The sequence below is a fragment of the Saccostrea cucullata genome, unplaced genomic scaffold (assembly GCF_032062105.1).
Source record: "Saccostrea cucullata isolate Sc308-1 unplaced genomic scaffold, CSIRO_AGI_Scuc_v1 ctg3133, whole genome shotgun sequence".
Classification (NCBI taxonomy): Eukaryota; Metazoa; Mollusca; class Bivalvia; order Ostreida; family Ostreidae; genus Saccostrea; species Saccostrea cuccullata.
Genome location: NW_026933287.1, coordinates 39,497 through 56,929, shown reverse-complemented (window position 1 = coordinate 56,929; position 17,433 = coordinate 39,497). Strand labels below are relative to the sequence as shown.

The 17,433-nt window shown below is 33.0% G+C and overlaps 1 protein-coding gene across 1 annotated transcript; it reads right to left on the bottom strand.

The window, feature by feature from the left end:
• Positions 1–1,168: 1,168 nt before the first annotated feature.
• Positions 1,169–13,831, bottom strand: LOC134237923 (kelch-like protein 1). Its single transcript, XM_062720066.1, has 7 exons — positions 13,721–13,831; positions 12,248–12,395; positions 4,956–6,253; positions 4,722–4,894; positions 3,361–3,466; positions 3,083–3,230; positions 1,169–1,308 (listed from the first exon to the last, which is right to left on the bottom strand). Exons 1-7 carry the CDS (start codon positions 13,829–13,831, stop codon positions 1,226–1,228), a joined length of 2,067 nt encoding a protein of 688 aa, XP_062576050.1. The 3' UTR covers positions 1,169–1,225.
• Positions 13,832–17,433: the final 3,602 nt, after the last annotated feature.

The following is a 17,433-nucleotide window of genomic DNA, read 5'->3' as shown; positions in this document are numbered from 1 at the left end:
TTAAGTGATAGCAACTACGAGTTTTTATCATAAAAGACAAGAAATCAGGTTAATTAGAGCATCCAGATTATACAAGTTTCACTGTATGATAAATAGAATTTATTAAATTCTTGTATATACATGTATGCATGACTTTAGAAGAACAGGTAAAAAATTATACGTACCTTTTCAAGATGAATGCGAGTGAACAAAAACCTCAAGGCAAAGCAAATTTAACAAGAAATCGACCAAAACATATTAAGAAAAGCAGTATCAAATAAAAGAAAACAACGTAGCAGTTTAAGAGTATTTGGGACATCAAGCCTTTTTGAAACAGTAAGTTTCACTTGCCTGCGTTGGAACAAACAAACTATATTGCTTGAAACATGTTGAAAATTGTCTTTTTTTTCAAAGTTAAAGAAACATAACAATCAATATTGTCTGACATGTATTTACATGTATATCTATGGTCGAGGTCTTCAAAGAGGATTTGGGGAAAAATTTTCGGACTTTACATGTCACCTTATGGAAGTGGCTTAAATTCTAAAATCAATGTTTACTAACAAAAATCATTTCTAGCATATTTTGACTATTGAATTTCTGAGAAATCAAAACTGTCCAATTTTAATTAAATTATGCTTAATTTCCTTTGGACCCTTGGTGAACGCATATCTGATTCAATTAAGATTAAAAAGTAATTTTCCATCTCATCTATGTACAATCATGTATTTTAATGTCAGTAATTGCATAATTTTCCTGAAACCCTGGAAAATTCCTTTCAAATGGCCAAAATTTTAACCTTTTTACAACTTTCTCACCCATAAATCATCTGTGCTTAGTTTAGTTGAAAATAGCCCAGTAATTTTTGAGAAGAGGTCCAAATTGTGAAAAGTTTACAAACAGATGGACAACTGTCAAAAGAAAAGCTAACAGGATAATTCCCCAGGAAAGAAAAGCATATATTCCTAATCTTTTCAACAAACGCCAGTGTATTTTTTCTTATTTTCGTATATGTATCGGCATATGTTGAGCTAGCTGCAGAACTTTAGCATTATAGTTTTTTTTTATATTAGTCTTAAGTAACTATATTCTAAAGATCCCATGATGGGGTCTGTAGCAGTATGGCAAAGATAAATATATGAAACCACAATGCTACAGTTCTGTAGCTAATGTTGAGCAACATGTACAGTGTATATGCGCCTAACTTTGACAATCTTTGGTACTTTCAAAGCATGTTTCATATTATTCATATAAAAAGACATGTATACATTACGTACCTGTTGTTTTCATTTTTGATGTCTTTTATCTTTCTGCGTGTGAATGTTTTGCCTACAATTTTGAAAATCAGTTAAATGAGTCAATTTTAAAATCATGAACATGTCTTTTCTATAAATAAATTGAATGCTAGCTAGAGACTTTTCTCTTGTCATTTTTCACAATTTTATAGTTCATAATTCTCATTTATTGAAATAATAGATCAATTAGGTATGTACATTAATTCATGAAACATTACTTTATAGTTAAAGTATATCATTGAGGGCGTTTCTTGTATTTAAAAATCGTTGAAGTTTTCACAGAATCAAAAAGACAATATCATCCAGTGATGGTATCATTGAGATTATATTTAACCGTTTAATATTAGAGGCAAGGTCATGTCGAGGTCATTACTTTTTCCCTGGACATTAAGAATAAAAAATTACTGTTTCCAATCATGTGATCCCTACTTGTATTTCAAAAGATTTTTTTTCTTTTTGCATACAAAGATACTATCATATAGGGCCTATAAGAAGATATTACCAAATTGACATAAAAATAATATAACTAAAATGGATATTGGCTAATCCGAATTTTCTATATTTCTTAAATTTTTAGGATATATTTTTATATGCTTCCTATATTATATTTTCCTCATTTTCATACATAATAAAGTTGTCACAAAGATTCAAAATGATACAAAAACAAAATTTTTTACCGTTTACTTACAAAGGGAGAAAAAAAACACTTTTTACTGATTTTTGGCTCAAATCTGTTCTTAGATTTGAAGCATTTTGTGATAAAAGCCGACATAGTTCTAGTTTATAAAAAACTTATTTATTTGATATGTTTTCACTTCCCTTATTATTAGATATGTATCAAGTCCCTTATTATTAATTTAAATTACATTTGAAAATTTCTTTGATTGTGTAAAACTTAAAACTTAATTCATTGTTCTACAATGATTTTGAGAGGCAGAAAAGAAGACCATACACCATCATTCCACCAAACATATAGTCCCTTATATTTTTCAAACGAAGTTTACCAATTCTATTTAAAGTTGTACAATTGTGACAAATTAAGAAAATTATGGTCTTAATTATATCTCCTACACCTAAATATATAAGACATATAATCAAACTTTATATTTCATGTAGTCAGAAACCAGAGAAGAATACCACCTTTAATATGTAAACTATATACATGCACATTCCCTAAATATATGAAATCCATATAAGATCATTATACAGTTAGATTATATCAATGAAGGAGTTAATATTCCAGTTGACCCCAAAGCCAGGACTATTTCCTGAGGTGAAGCCGAGAGAAATAATTCTGGCTAAGAGGAATTGCAATCTTGTTTACTACCGCAATGGTATACTTTTTAACTGTTTTATTATACCGATACAAACATAAAATTTATAGGATTCAGCGTGATTTCAAATCAGGGATTATTTCATTGAACTAACACAAGGGGATAAAAAAGATAGTCCATTCACATATCATACGATTGTAAATGTAAACTCTAAAGGATTACGGACAACTTGGGATTACCTTTCAAAGCAGGGATATTTTGCTCAATTAACTAACGCATGGGAATTAGTCTTTTATATTGATTCAAGGGAAATAATCACATATATCATGTACGAGTATGACTTAATGTTATATAGGGAAAAAATCAATAAAGGTATAATAAACTTAAGTGATCTATTTATTATTATTAAGGCCTATACATCTAGAGATCGAACTTGAAGTTTATATTTGTAAAATACTTCAAAAGATATACATGAATTAATACTTTTATCGATATCTTGTTAAAACGGATAGATGTAGTTAGATTTAGACTTACTTTTTGGGGATTCGTACTTTTCAACCCTAGCACATAAATAATGGCTGGTTGAAGATCTCGCATGTGCATTGAAATCTTGAGCCATGCTATGATCCATTTGATACATCTCTACTTCTACTTCATTCTTGACAGCAGTACTAGAATTGGTCTATTGCATAAAGAAAAAGAAAGAATATACACTAAATGATTCTTTCGTACAATTCATTCTAGAAAAACTGAAACGGCATTCATGCATGGAATTTTAAAAAAAGGATGAACACTACAAGATGATAACTTACTTTTGTGTAGCTGTTGACACTTTGGCTGCTTGTTAACTCATTCCTTTTCCTGGGTAGCATGTTTTCTAACGGATCGTCCTCATGTAATGAATAGGAGGTCTGAATCCTTGTTAAATCAACAAAAAATGATTTGTCAATCACTGTTTGAAGAGAGAAAAACTACATACTCTTCGCTGCTAATCTTTTCTTTTGGTAATCCATAATCAGGTTCGTTGCTAGCAATTTTTGATTCCTACATTAGTATTTTTTCAAGTTCCAAATGTAATGTACCAAGAGACCAATAGGCCACATCGCTCAATAGAGTAAGACTGATGCAAGGAGTAAATGTTTTTAAACTAACCCAATCTGTTCAAACATACAGATCTGACGGTTTGATGAAAATTTGATGATTTTGACACATTTAATTATGATCAATAATTTCATACAAATAAAGGAATTTCTCCCATTGTGGTTCCTAGGGTGTGATCAATACATTTTAATGCCCCTGTATTCAAAAATTTGTAAGAATACACTTTTTGTCCTGTCTATCTGTCTGTCGCACAGTCTGTTTGTCAGCAATATGTTTACCCTTGTCCATAACTTTTGAATTGGTGAGGCTATTGCTCCCTATTTCACAGTTTTTCTCCTTGTGACTTGACCTTTGAGTTTAAACCACTTTTTCAAAAAAAAAAAAAAACTAAACTTCAACATATAGCCATAACTGTTGAATAGTTAGTGCTAGGGCTTTCATACTTTACTTGTGCATTCATTGTGATAAGGCCTACATGTATCATTTGCTTTTAAAAATATTGTTGACCTCTTGACCTTGACCTTAGAGTTTGGCCCACTTAAAAAAAAAAACTTTAACCTTGTCCATATCTTTTGAACAGTTAGTACTAGACCTTTTTCTTGATACTGACAATATTGACCTTGACCCTTACGTTTTGTTTTATTTGAGAAACTATGTCTTCGCCATAATATGGGAAAATTATCATTTAACAAACAAATCTTAATTTTTTTCTCTATGAACTATGAATTGCTGCTGTTGCTGTGATGTACAAATTAAGAAGTCTATTCTTAACTCTCAAATATATTATGTAGTAATTGGAAAACGTTCTCAATGAGGTACTTTCATATGTATTGCACGCTTGTGTCAATATGTTACCATCGAAATTCCTCTCTGCATTCTTCAAGTATATCTTATATACATGTATAACTCTCAATCTAGGAAATGGATTATATACTAATCATACCCGAACAGAGCAGAAGTTGTTATTCTATGAAATTATGACACCGTGGAGAAATTTATATTAAATTTTACAGTATGCCGATTATTTTATTGTAAATTGTATTGTATTTTATTGTAAATTAACAGTACTTACCAGTTGGCCATGGTGATCATCTCAACAACTTTCATGTTATTACGTAAAGGTGGAAATATCTTAAAGCACCTGAACAGTTCTGCTTGGGACATAAGAGGAAACCTCACAAAAGATAATAGTTCTTCTAAATATTGAATTCTGATTTCGTAGTCGTGGTGGTGTATCCACGAAATAATGTATTTTGATTTATTTTGATATTTGAAAGAATATTTCTTAAAAGCACGTTTGAGTAACTGAAGTAAATACATCCATTTCAGACTTTGTATTTAAACAGTCCTGAGCCAAAATCATGGCGAGTATTTCCTTATCAACTTCAAAAAACGATCTTGATTCTTTAACTTGAAGAAAGTTCTTTCCAATTGCATTTAACATTTTTGCAAAACAATCCATTTCCTCTATGTCTTTAACCATGGGAAGCCTCTTCAGTAATTCTTCATAATTGGCATCATTAATGTAATTCAGGCACAGCCTTTTTATTTCATTAACTTTGAAGACACGGGCAAGTTTGAGAAGATCAGAAAAAGTGTCTGCTTCGATGGTAATTGTGCCGGAGTATAAAAACTCAAGGAAGACCATTAAGGAATCTTCTGAGACTCCGCGGATGTTTATAATTTTTGGGATGACTGCTTCTTTACGAAAGGACTCCTTTTCAAATATATTTGCAAAGAGAGGGCTTCTAGAAGCCAGCACAATTTTGTGGGCAGGAATAATTTTGTCCCCAACCCTGAATGCCATATCACAAATCTCCTGACAATGAAATTTTTCTCTTATATACCTCCCTAAATTGCTGTAATGGAGGTCGTGTCCTTCAGAAAATTCAGCCGAACCTGACTGAGCACCGTGCCTTAACTGAGGTGAGGGAGGAGACTTGCTACTTAGATTCCTGGAACTGGAGGATGATGACAATGAGGATCTGCTTCCACAAGTCAGTGGAGGATCCATAGTTGCTGGCCTGTTGTTTTGAGGGTTGGTCATATCCTGGGATTTTATTGAGTGAGAGGACGAGGTGCTTCCACGACTCATTGGAGGTGATGGCCTTTTGTTTTGAAGGTTGGTCATTTCCAGGGATTTTATTGAGTGAGAAGATGCGGTGCTTCCACAACTCAGTGGCGGTGCTGGCCCGTTGTTTTGAGGGTTGGTCATATCCTCGGATTTTATTGAGTGAGAAGACGAGGTGCTTCCACGTCTCAGTGGAGGTTCTTGCCTGTTGTTTTGAAGGTTGGTCATATCCTGGGATTTTATTGAGTGAGAAGACGAGGTGCTTCCACGACTTTGTGAATTTGCTGGCCTGTTGTTTTGAAGGTTGGTCACATCCTGGGATTTTATTGAGTGAGAGGACGATGTGCTTCCACGACTCAATGAAGGAGTTGGCCTGTCGTTTTGTATATTCCTCCTTCCCATGCTCCTGGAATTTACTGAATTGGTAGAGGAAGTGTCGCTCCCACTGTGATTCCTTCTTGACCATGGTGGTGTGTCCCTTTCCGACGTAGGGGTTGGTGAGTTGTTTTCGGATCGGTTTCCATCCACATTCACTAAAACAGTAGTCATAGTTACTTGAGTTATGTTTGACAATGTAAATTGAAATTTTATGAATATATTTGATTTCTTTTTTCTTTCTTGATTTTCAGTATTGAAAAAAATTAACATTTTTTTATTTTCCTGGTATTTAAATTTCATTAAATTGTACGTAATATTTAATAATGAAAAAAGGTACAGTATCTTCGTCCCATTTTCATTCATGTATCATTTATAGGTCTAAAGAGTACTTTTGTTTTAATAATAAAAAAAATATATATAATCTGTTATTGAATTAAACTTTTCAGTTACATTATTTTTAGTATTAACTACATTTATAGGTGAATAGCAAAGGGAAACAACTTCTTTCAGAAGAAATAAATAAAGTTACCAGAAGGTTCAAAATACTAAATTCTGGTAAATTGATCTAGGCAGGGCTAATATATTTACATTTTTCGAATAGGCACTCTTGCTTATTATAACTATTCATGACATTCATTTTACCCCATTAATACATTTTTTGTTTAATTTTTATCTCTAAAATTTTCTAGACAAGAAAACTGCAAATGAAATTTTAGATATGCAAATTAAAGAAATGCAAACTTATGTCCAACAAGAGGCCCAGGGGCCACATTGCTCACCTGGGTGTTGTGACTTGGGAAAATAAAAACCAAAAATTATTTAAAACTAAAATGCAAACGTGGGGGTCCCGATCTACAAGTACCCGCCCTAAAAGGGAGAGGAAGTATGATTTGAACTATTTTTAACCTACCCTAACAAAGGAATCTTGTACATATGTAACTAAGTTTAACTTTTTTCCCTACAAGTTTGAACTTTCATTGTGGCCCCTCCCTAACCCTACGAATCATGACTTGAAGAAAAAACTTAAATTTACACTATCAGAGGGTGCTTCCTTATAAATATGACTAAGCATGCCTTTGTTGCCAGTGCTAAGTGTAGGACAAAATAATCAGCACTTCACCGTCGAGAAGTGGCGTCTCCATATGAGTGAAAAATTATTGAGAAGTCCCCTACAGAAAAAACTAATGGAAACTTATAAGTGTTTTATAATCCACTTATTAGCAATTTATAAGTCACTTATAAATTTTAAAATTTACTTATAAGTGTACTATAAGTCAAAGTAAGTATAAGTGAGGAACGGATTTCGTTAATACTTCACTGATAAGTAAAGATGAGCTACATATCAGTGAATATTTCAATTTTACCTCACTCACAAGTGAAGATCAGTATGGTATGCACAAGAATAAGTGTGGACTTAGAATTATTTTACCCTATACTAGACTTCTCTCAAGGAGCATTATGGGTATTCAAGGTAACCAATCAGAAAGTTTGTCTCTGCAGAGATGAGCAACAAGAATTTGAAACTAAGTTAGTGTCTGTGAAAGGATGTTGTAGGATATTTCAGATTGATTTCGAGTATGCCTTCACATCAGGTAAAACAAGTAGGTTCTATTAACATCATCTCTCTATTTTAACTTCCTTTGCATGATTAAGAACTATATACGATATACTGCATATCTTTGCCCCCACAAAAGTCAAATTTTGAAAAAGTCTTGAAATATGCTGAATTCTATAAATTGTATGAAAAATATAAATTTACATAACATACTATAGTTTCAAAGTAGTTTTAATATTGACAATTTTCGTTTTTATGACGTCACAAACTAGTCCGATTTTATATCATTTTAAGAAAGAGGACAAAATGGACAAAATTTCAACAATTTTAGCTTTAAAAGTTTGTTCAGGAACAATATTTACATATTTCATTAATATTATCATTATACACATTATATCAAAATATTGAGCCTGATCAGACCTGCGCTCGGTGACAATTTTCTCAAAATACCGATGTAATTCATACATTTTTTGTCCAACATTCTTGTTTGTAAACTGAATAAATATGTAAAGTTTGCATCATCAAAGAATTACGGTAATGTGTAAAGAGGAAAAACTCGTCCTATCAAATGTTATCCAAAAGCTTCTATATGTGACGTCATAAGTAAACATATAATGGCAATGTCCATGTTTTGCTATGGGAAACCTAAAATACGTGTCGAATAAAAAAGTAAAATAGGAGGTGCACAATGGCAATATGTAATAAAGATTCTGTGAAAGTTTTATTAAATTTCACTCAGTAGTATAAGAGGATTTGCGGATAAGAGATAAAGCGTAATAGATGGACGGACAGACAGATGGACGGACGGAAATCCCTATATACCCTCCCACTTTTCAAGCGGGGGGTATAAATATACTAGTCATATGTTAAATGCGAGGGATGGGGTGGGGGTGGAGGGTTGGGATGTGGTAACATTATGAAATTTGTGGCTCCAGGGGGGAGGGGTATTGTTGGAGGCTAGAGGAAGGTGGTCTGGTGTTCTATTGATTATACAGTGAAAATGCATCATTTCTTTCAAAATTTTCTTCTCTACATGCAGAAAAAAAGCATTTTAAGTAATTTTACAGAAATTTCTATTTAAGTAACCATGGCAACACATTTTATTAAAATCAAAAATTGATGCACTAAATTATGTACCTTAGTTTAGTCTACTTATTTGCCAAATTATATTGAAATCAGACAAATATGGAAGGAATAGCAATTTAAAGGAATTTCACAAAAATTCTACTTTTATCTACCATGGCAATACTTAATTAAAAAACAATGCAATTAGTAATGTATCTTTTAAATGTAGTCTACTTATGTGTCAAGTCATTTTGAATTCAGACCAAAACTGTTGGAGGAGTACCATTTTTTAAAAAAAATTCTACACAGAAATTTCTTTTTTAAGTAACCATTCAGTGTTTTCTACTTTGTGCCAAGTTCTATTGAAATTTGACCACAACTCTAGGAGGAGTAGCATTTGAAAAGTTTAAAGACTGACAGACTGACAAACAGAGACTTACCATCCCATAAGCTTTTCTGGTCTCTGACCAGTAAAGCTAAATGAGATTCCAGGATTTTTATCTCAAAGTTATATCCCACACTATACTTTTTTTAGCCAGTGACCTTGAACTTGTCAGAATGACCTTAAAAAAACTTTTGGGGAATCTGTGCATTTATAAGTTTAGGGTTACAATGATTTTTTTAAATTATTTCAAATCAAATTTATAGCCTATAGAAAAGTAATTGAAATGTAATTGAAAAGTAATTGAAAATACATGAAAATGTATTTAAATACATTCAATTACTTGAAATTGAAGGCTAATCACACTTTTTTGGCAGTTTGCATATTGAACTAATGTCTTAACAACTTTGAAAAGACCCAGGTCATAAGCAATCTTTGCACTAAGTGTGTGCTTGCATTGATTCTAAATTAAAAACTTATGGCCTCAAGAAAATTGTCAGTGTTAACTTGCTAGAATGACCTTGTTCTAAAGTCATACATGTATCTCTATCAAGTACATAATTACATCAAATTTCATTTTTTTTTTCCATATCACTTATGCCAACCTTATACGACCAAGAGAAAATTTCACAGACAGACAGAAAAACAGTCAGAAAGACAGGGGTGATTCCCATAAACTACATATCCATATACTTTGATTGTGAAAGTAAACATTTTAATTAACATGGAATGTCAGATCACTGAAGACTATCAGCAAAAAGTTACATATTAAGATACAACAAAATGTGTTTGTAAAACACTGATGCCCCCATATGGCAACATAGCAAAGATTAGGCGTAACAAAAAAATATGTTTGTTTACGGTTACCCGACCGACCCTAATTTTCATCGCCGACCCAAACTTTTTTTTCGTCGTAAAAATCCGGAAGTTACTGGCCGGTCAGTTTAACTTTTACATTCATCTTTGAAATCGAAATTGAAAGTACAAAAACAAAACCAGCGAGTTGCAATTTCAACACCAACGAGTTCGTTGCAATTTGCTTACCATTGCGTGGCAGTTGCAGGGGTGTGCAACTAGCATCGCCTGATGCCCGGTGCTACCGTTTTTGGGGTAGTAAAAATAAAAATTATGCATATAATACATGAGAAATACAAACTGTATTTTCACTCATTGTTTTGCTGTTTAATTTCCAACTAATGAAAATTTTCCAGGTAACATGCCCTAACTGTTCTTAAATTACTTTAACCTTATCCATTTTGAAGTACTACCTGACTTATTTACTTCAAAAAACGATCGGTTTTTTCCTAATCCGAATATCCTCCATTCCTCTGTTAATAGTAAATACATGCAGCTATCTCTTTCCATTATTTACGGTCCCCCAATCAACTAATAGCTAAGTGTTATGTGGTTAAACTTTAATATATATCAATTGTATTTAATGGTTTGAAATGAAAATAAAATGATTTTGTTTCATTTTAGATAAGCTACACTGCTAGTACAATATGTTCAGAAAAGAAAAGATAATATAATTTCTTAAAATTTTTAAACTTCAACTTTAAAATGGATGGCTTAGGACCCTGACTTTCTCAACAATGAACTTTTTTACAATATTTGTTTTTACAATTTCTTGCCCCTATATTTGGACTGCTCACTTTTAACTTCGGGCTAGTACCTTTATTGCTGTTACAAGCCTGTGGGCTAGTACTTGACTTTTTTAATTGCACACCCCTGAGTTGTAAGACAGTTGGCAAGAAACCACCCATATTTGAAGCCAAACAAAAGTATAAAGGCACCATACAATGGTAAAACTGTTTTGTAATTCAACCAATTCATGTGAATTTGTGTATAAAAAAATTCAATAAAATAAAAAAAAATTCCTACCTACCGACCCTATTTTATTTCAGCACGTAACAGTAAACAAAGGTATTTATTTGTTTGGCCTTAAGCTTTTCTTAAATGCAAATTTAATTAATTGATACCAAAAGTAGGGTATTCTCACTGGAAAACAATTGTGAAATTTGAAAGTAAGCTAATGTTAAAGTTTTGTAATAAGTACAAAAATCTCCAAGGTCAAGGTCAAAAGGTCAATGTAATTAGTATCAAATGAAAGGTCTTGCCACATAAAATACTTATGTAGAGCATAAGTCATGGTCAATGTTCAATTTCTTAAAAAGTAGGTCAAACTCCAAGGTCAAGTTCAAAGGGTCAAAGTTACTGTTATCAAATGTAAGGTCTTGTCATAAGGATCAAATATGTAAAGTATGCAAGCACTAGCTCTAACTCTTAAAAGTTATGGTAAATGTTTGCTTTCTAAAGGTAGGTCAATCTCAAAGGTCAAGGTCAAAGGGTCAAAGTTCTTGGTATCCAATAAAGTATCTTCTCACAAGGATTACATATATGAAGCATGAAAGCCCTATCCTCTACCGTTCAAAAGTTATGGCCAAGGTTAAAGTTTTTTCACAAGTACGGAAATCTACAAGGTCAAGGTCAAAGGGTCAAGGTTGTTGGTATCCAGTGAAAGGTCTTTTAACAATCATTACATATGTGAAGAATAAATGTCCTGAGGTTTACTGTTCAAAAGATATGGCCAAAGTAAAATTTTTAAAATTTTCATGTAAAAATGGGTCAAACTCCAAGGTCAAGGTCAAAAGGTTAAACTTGGTGGTACCCAAAGAAAGGTCATGTCACAAGGAATACACATATGAAATATGAAAGTCATAGCTCCACTAAATCAAAAGTTATGGGCAAGGTTAAATTTTTTGCAGACAAACAGACAAACAGAGAGACATAGAGACAGACAGACAGACGGACACGACAAAAACTATATGCCCCCGAAACTTCGTTTACAGGGGCATAAAAATCCCTAAAATTTGTTGTAAATTATAGCCTTCTTGGTAATTTAATACAGGTATTATTGTGAATAATTTATTTATTTGATTTTCTTAATTCCTGGTGGAAACTGTTTTAATTGAATATATGGTGTAAGAATTTTTCTGTGACATTTCACAGCAAAGGAAATCTTATTGATCAGAATACAGGAAAAAATCTCAATTTATTTATTCTTTTGTTTCAATTCTAGATAATATAAGCAAACATATTTTGGTTTTGTAATAGTGTCCAGTTGTAAAAAATTAAACAGAAGCTTACTACTGTTTTGATGAGCCAACCATTGTGTGACACGTTTAATCTTGTTAGTAATTGGAAGCTTCCCTGGTTCAGCACACAACTTTGCACTCCCTGGTTCAGCACACAACTTTGCACTCCCTGGTTCAGCACACATCTTGGCATTTTGAAGCTACAAGTACATGAATAGAAATAGAGAAGTCTTCATACACATGTAGCAAAAGACATTAAAAACAATTTACTATAAAATACTTAAATAAACAAAAGGAAAGTTACACTGTAGCTTGACAGATTTATGAAAGGCAATTTTAGTTTTACCATTGACAAAGGCTAATCAGATTTTAAGCAATTTCATAACAAGTTTTGTTGTTGTTGTTTTTTTTTTTTTTTTTTTTTTTTTTTTTTGTTTTTTTTTGTTTTTTTTTATCTACTATATCTAGGCCCTATTTGATCTCTGTGACAGAGTCTGTCTTTCTACCTGGTGCTGATGCGTATATGAAGGATAGTTCTATAAATTATTAGGTAGCTAAGCATAAAGAAGAAGGCCTAGGAAGCTGCTGGCGTGCTGCTACATCCCGTGTTAAGAGGGTCGTATGCTATGTAACTAGATTCTTTCAACTCCAAATTGAAATCTCAAGCACTCAATAAAATTTTGTTCCACATATATATGAATTAACTGTGGCTAAACTTATTAGAACTGTTTATGCTGTATATAATACTCCCAAGATACGTCTATGATTAAGGCAAAAAGAATGTCAATGTATTAAACAGACGATTTCAACGATACTGATATAGGCCCCTATAGATTTAAAGTTTGAACACAGGGGCATCTTATCCACTCTGTTCTCTACTTCACATATAAAAATACACAAGGGAAGAATCGAAAGTAGCACACGATTTTTAAAAAAAGTCAAAAAACAACTTACTTGAGAAAAGTTACACAAATCCTGAAATGAACTAGCGCAAATGATGTCCTATTACTTATCCAGGCTAAAATATTCCAGATATATCCATCGAAAATAGCTTTTATCCAACTAAAACCCCAGCTTTCTGCACAGTGTGAATATAACTACCCGGATGACAATAGGGTAGTACCCGAGGCCTTCCGAGTGCCATTGGAAGACTTCGGGCACTACCCTATTGTCATCCGGGTGAGTTATCTTTTCTTGGGCGTAGAGATTCACACTGTGCAGAAAGCTGGGGTTTTAGTTGGATAAAAGCTATTTTCGATGGATATATCTGGAATATTTTAGCCTGGATAAGTACTAGGACATTATTTGCGCTAGTTCCTTTCAGGATTTGTGTAACTTTTCTCAAGTAAGTTGTTTTTTGACTTTTTTTAAAAATCGTGTGCTACTTTCGATTCTTCCCTTGTGTATTTTTATATGTGAAGTAGAGAACAGAGTGGATAAGATGCCCCTGTGGTTTGAACAAATATGAACAGAGTATGAACGAATAGTGATATAAAGGTAATAATATACATGAAAGAAAACTTACCCTCTTTCTTTCCCTTTCACGCTCCCACGCCAGTTGTGGGAATGCGTCCTCGAAGCAGAGAAAAGATAGGGAACCCCTATCAAATAGGCTTCTTGGCTCTTGACTCGCCATTTTAGACCTACGACTGTGGTAACTAAGGAACCGCAATATAAAATCTAAAATATCCCGCGCAAGATACTTTGTTTCCGGAAGTAAAATATTAGCGAGATTTCATTATTTGTTCATTTGAAATTATTCTTATTGCTATACATTTTTTTACTCTAGAATAACGCTTTTATCCTGGAGATTTATGAAGAATGCTTTAAAAATTTTGTATTACACTAAAATACATCCTACATTTTTTTTTATCACATGCACTTAGCCATTTAATATAAAAATATTCCTCGTATTCTTAATGCTTTCCTTTTTTGTTTAATTTTGTTGCCTTTTATCATTCTTTTTTTTTTTTAAAATCATTTCTTCATTTTAATATTTATTTATTTATTAAATATTTATTTAGAAACAATAAAATTAAATGATAAAGGAATATTGTTATCCCAAGATTCGTCAGATTTAAAAAAAAAATATTTGTTTAGAAACAATAAAATTAAATGATAAAGGAATATTGTTATCCCAAGATTCGTCAGATTAAAAAAAAATTTATATATTTTTTTTTTCACCCATTTAGAACGTGTAGTTTAAACTTTATGAAAAGGATTTCTGAACATTTTTAAGGCAATTAAGGTTTATAATAAGTATTATGTACACATTCTCCGCTTTTACTAATTATAAACAAGCACATTATCTTGCTGTAGGTTATTTTATTGTAGAATTGTTTCATACAGCGTCTGCAACCTCCCCCCCCCCCCCATCCGCCCCTCCTCCTTATTAATTGTTTTAGGTTCGAATCTCCCATATCTATGTATCGAGCTACTCTGCAGTGACACGAAGATCCGATTTTAGTAATTTTATACGATAACAATACAAACATCTCTTAATTTTTTATATAGCCCCCCCCCTTCTTTTGATTAATTTGTTGTTGTAGCCTCATATCTCCCATGTCCACGAGTGTCGATCTGATCTGCAATTAAGATCCCCAAATGTTGTTAGGTTAATTAACAAATGATTAGGAAACCCATATGATTTTTCATCCGTATACTTAAATAACATACGCAAGGTACCTTATACCTACTGATATATTTTCAAGATATTTTTGATTTAAGATTATAGTGCCATCAGATATTCATAGACAAAAAAAAATCAGCATACATTACCACATCGTCGCCAACCACGGCCAAAATGTAAGATTCTCTCTCATTCTAGGAGAGAGCTACATATGCGGACTCCGGACCGTGGCTTGAGACGATGGTAGGAGAGAGCTACTTATGCGGACTCCGGACCGTGGCTTGAGACGATGACATTACCATGGGGTAAAATTTTTTGCATCATTCAAAGAAAAATATAAAAAAATTACGAAACGTTAATTACAGATTTTTTTTTCATAAAAATTTGCTTTAGAAGACGTGTACAAATCTATACACATTTTTTAAAAAAAAGTCTTGCACACGTGTCCTTCATTTAGTGGAACTCTTCAACTCCAGGGAAGAGTCCAATAAAGTACAAACTACATACGACCTTCAATTAAGGATTTCGTTTGACGCGTTGGTAAGATTTAAATAGCAAGATTTCGCTGTACCTCTTGGCGGAAATATTAAGCAAGAGTTATTTCCCTTTCATTATAAAATATTGCTGAAAATGCAATGTCAATGTTATAAAACTATATTTTGAAATGTCTTACCAAAGTTTCTAATACTATTGTACCTACAGAGTGAGATTACTGTAGACAGTGTTTTTTTCGCCCTGTGTTATTTTCGCCCCGTGTTATTTTCGCCTTTTTACACTTTCTTAACATTTTCACCCCTACTAATGTTATTGTGATTTAAATTCAAGACACGTGGTTTAGATTTACCTATTCAAAGGTTATAGGGTAGATCCGGTTTTATAAATAAAATTGGCAGTAAACAGGGAATTGCTATAGTCTGTTTCTTCTGAAACATGTCCTGTGAAAAATGTGTGTTTGCACACCTTTCTGAAAGACTTTCGTGATTTTCAACAAATGGATGGCTTAAGGGGGGGGGGGGGTGGTAAATAACAATTAATACATCTTATACTTAACTGCAAAAATTACAGCTCACTAGCGACCGAGATGCGTGTAAAAAATGTATAATATCATTTACACTGACAAACCTTTGTTTGCCTTATATGGCTATCGCTATTAATGCGCACAGAGGATCTTACCACGAGCAACGCCAAATACATGTTACTTCGAACACGTGGTTCAGGTCAATCTATGATCATATCAATGGAGTGCAAAGTAAAATAAAATGTTCCTATGAAACATTAGAAACTATTAATAATATCACTGGCGTTTTTAATTTGTTAATAACTATAGAGAAAAGTATGCTTAATAAAATGTATACGTAGTTCGTGTCAAGTTCAGAACACCAGCAATTCAAGGATAAGGAAAACGAGCAGCTTCTCCTATGCGTTTAAATGGACAAAACATTTTTTACATAACTATACATGTATACTCGTGATCACGTGTGTTGGCAAGGGAATCCACCTGGCAATTGTATTCACCGTTAGAACATAACCTACTTATTCAGCCAATCAAATGCTTCTATTTCTCGCCAAGAATCGATTCTTCATGGTGAAGAATTCTTCTGTTTCTGAAATATACTCTTCAAAAAAAGAAACGCATAGTAGGAACAATGCCCTAAAAATTTTTGATAGTTTTGTCATACCTTTTGTTTTTGTATGAATACGATGTATTCGAGTGAAATGAATGATTTTTTAATGCAATTGTTAACTTTACAGCTATTCTACAAGTCTCACAGACAAAGAGACCTGATTTTGCAAAATTTTTCCCAAAATTTTGATCTCAATTTTCATTTGTTGCATTACGATGCAATTCCTTCAGGTATAAAGGGGCTATCAAAAGCGGGGGTTCTCGATATTTTGAATTTGGTTTTATCTGAAAAATGACGCATCCTTAAATTGTTGCATCTGAATGTTGCGTGGCACAAAAAGGAAAATGGGCGACTGGAAGCAGGGGTACCGCAATCTACAGTTGCAAGAGGTTTTAATGTTACACATAGACCATATCTAACCTATAAAACATAAACCATTAACATCGAACACCCAATGTTCGCAAAAAATATGGTAGACTATGTGTGACATCAGCAGCACAGCATCACCTCCGAGGATTACGCAAATTGCATGAACGTAATGCAAGGACGTCATCTAAAGCATTAGCTATCCCTTAACTGCACAGATCACCTAACAAGACCGTTTTCAGTTGACTACGAATTATTGCAAAAGGATTATTCATGCCGTTGTTCCGACCCCACAACACGCCAAATATCGACTTCAAAGATCTCAGATGAATAGAGTATGACCACAGCATCACTGCTGAACATTTTGGTTAACCTACTAGTCCAGAATGTTTATCTGAAAGCCTCTTATAAGCTTAAGAGTGCTAATGCTTTTTAATGAAGGTTGGATAGATAACTGCCTCCAGGACATTAAAAAAGCTGGTGGTGGTAGTGTAATGATATGGAAAATGGTAGTATAAGAAAGTAAGATTGATTTGGTTCGAATTCAATGGACTTTGATGGAAAAAGGTACTCTAACCATGTTCTACCTACACACACCCATTCAATTTTGCAGCATCC

Excerpts from the sequence above, each read along its gene's own strand:
- LOC134237923 (XM_062720066.1), bottom strand. The coding sequence starts at position 13,831 with ATGGCGAGTCAAGAGCCAAGAAGCCTATTTGATAGGGGTTCCCTATCT. Across the intron at positions 4,895-4,955 it reads AAATGGATGTATTTACTTCA|ATTTCGTGGATACACCACCA; the intron begins GTTACTCAAACG and ends TCAAAATACATT. Across the intron at positions 1,309-3,082 it reads AAAGTACGAATCCCCAAAAA|GCAAAACATTCACACGCAGA; the intron begins GTAAGTCTAAAT and ends TCAAAATTGTAG.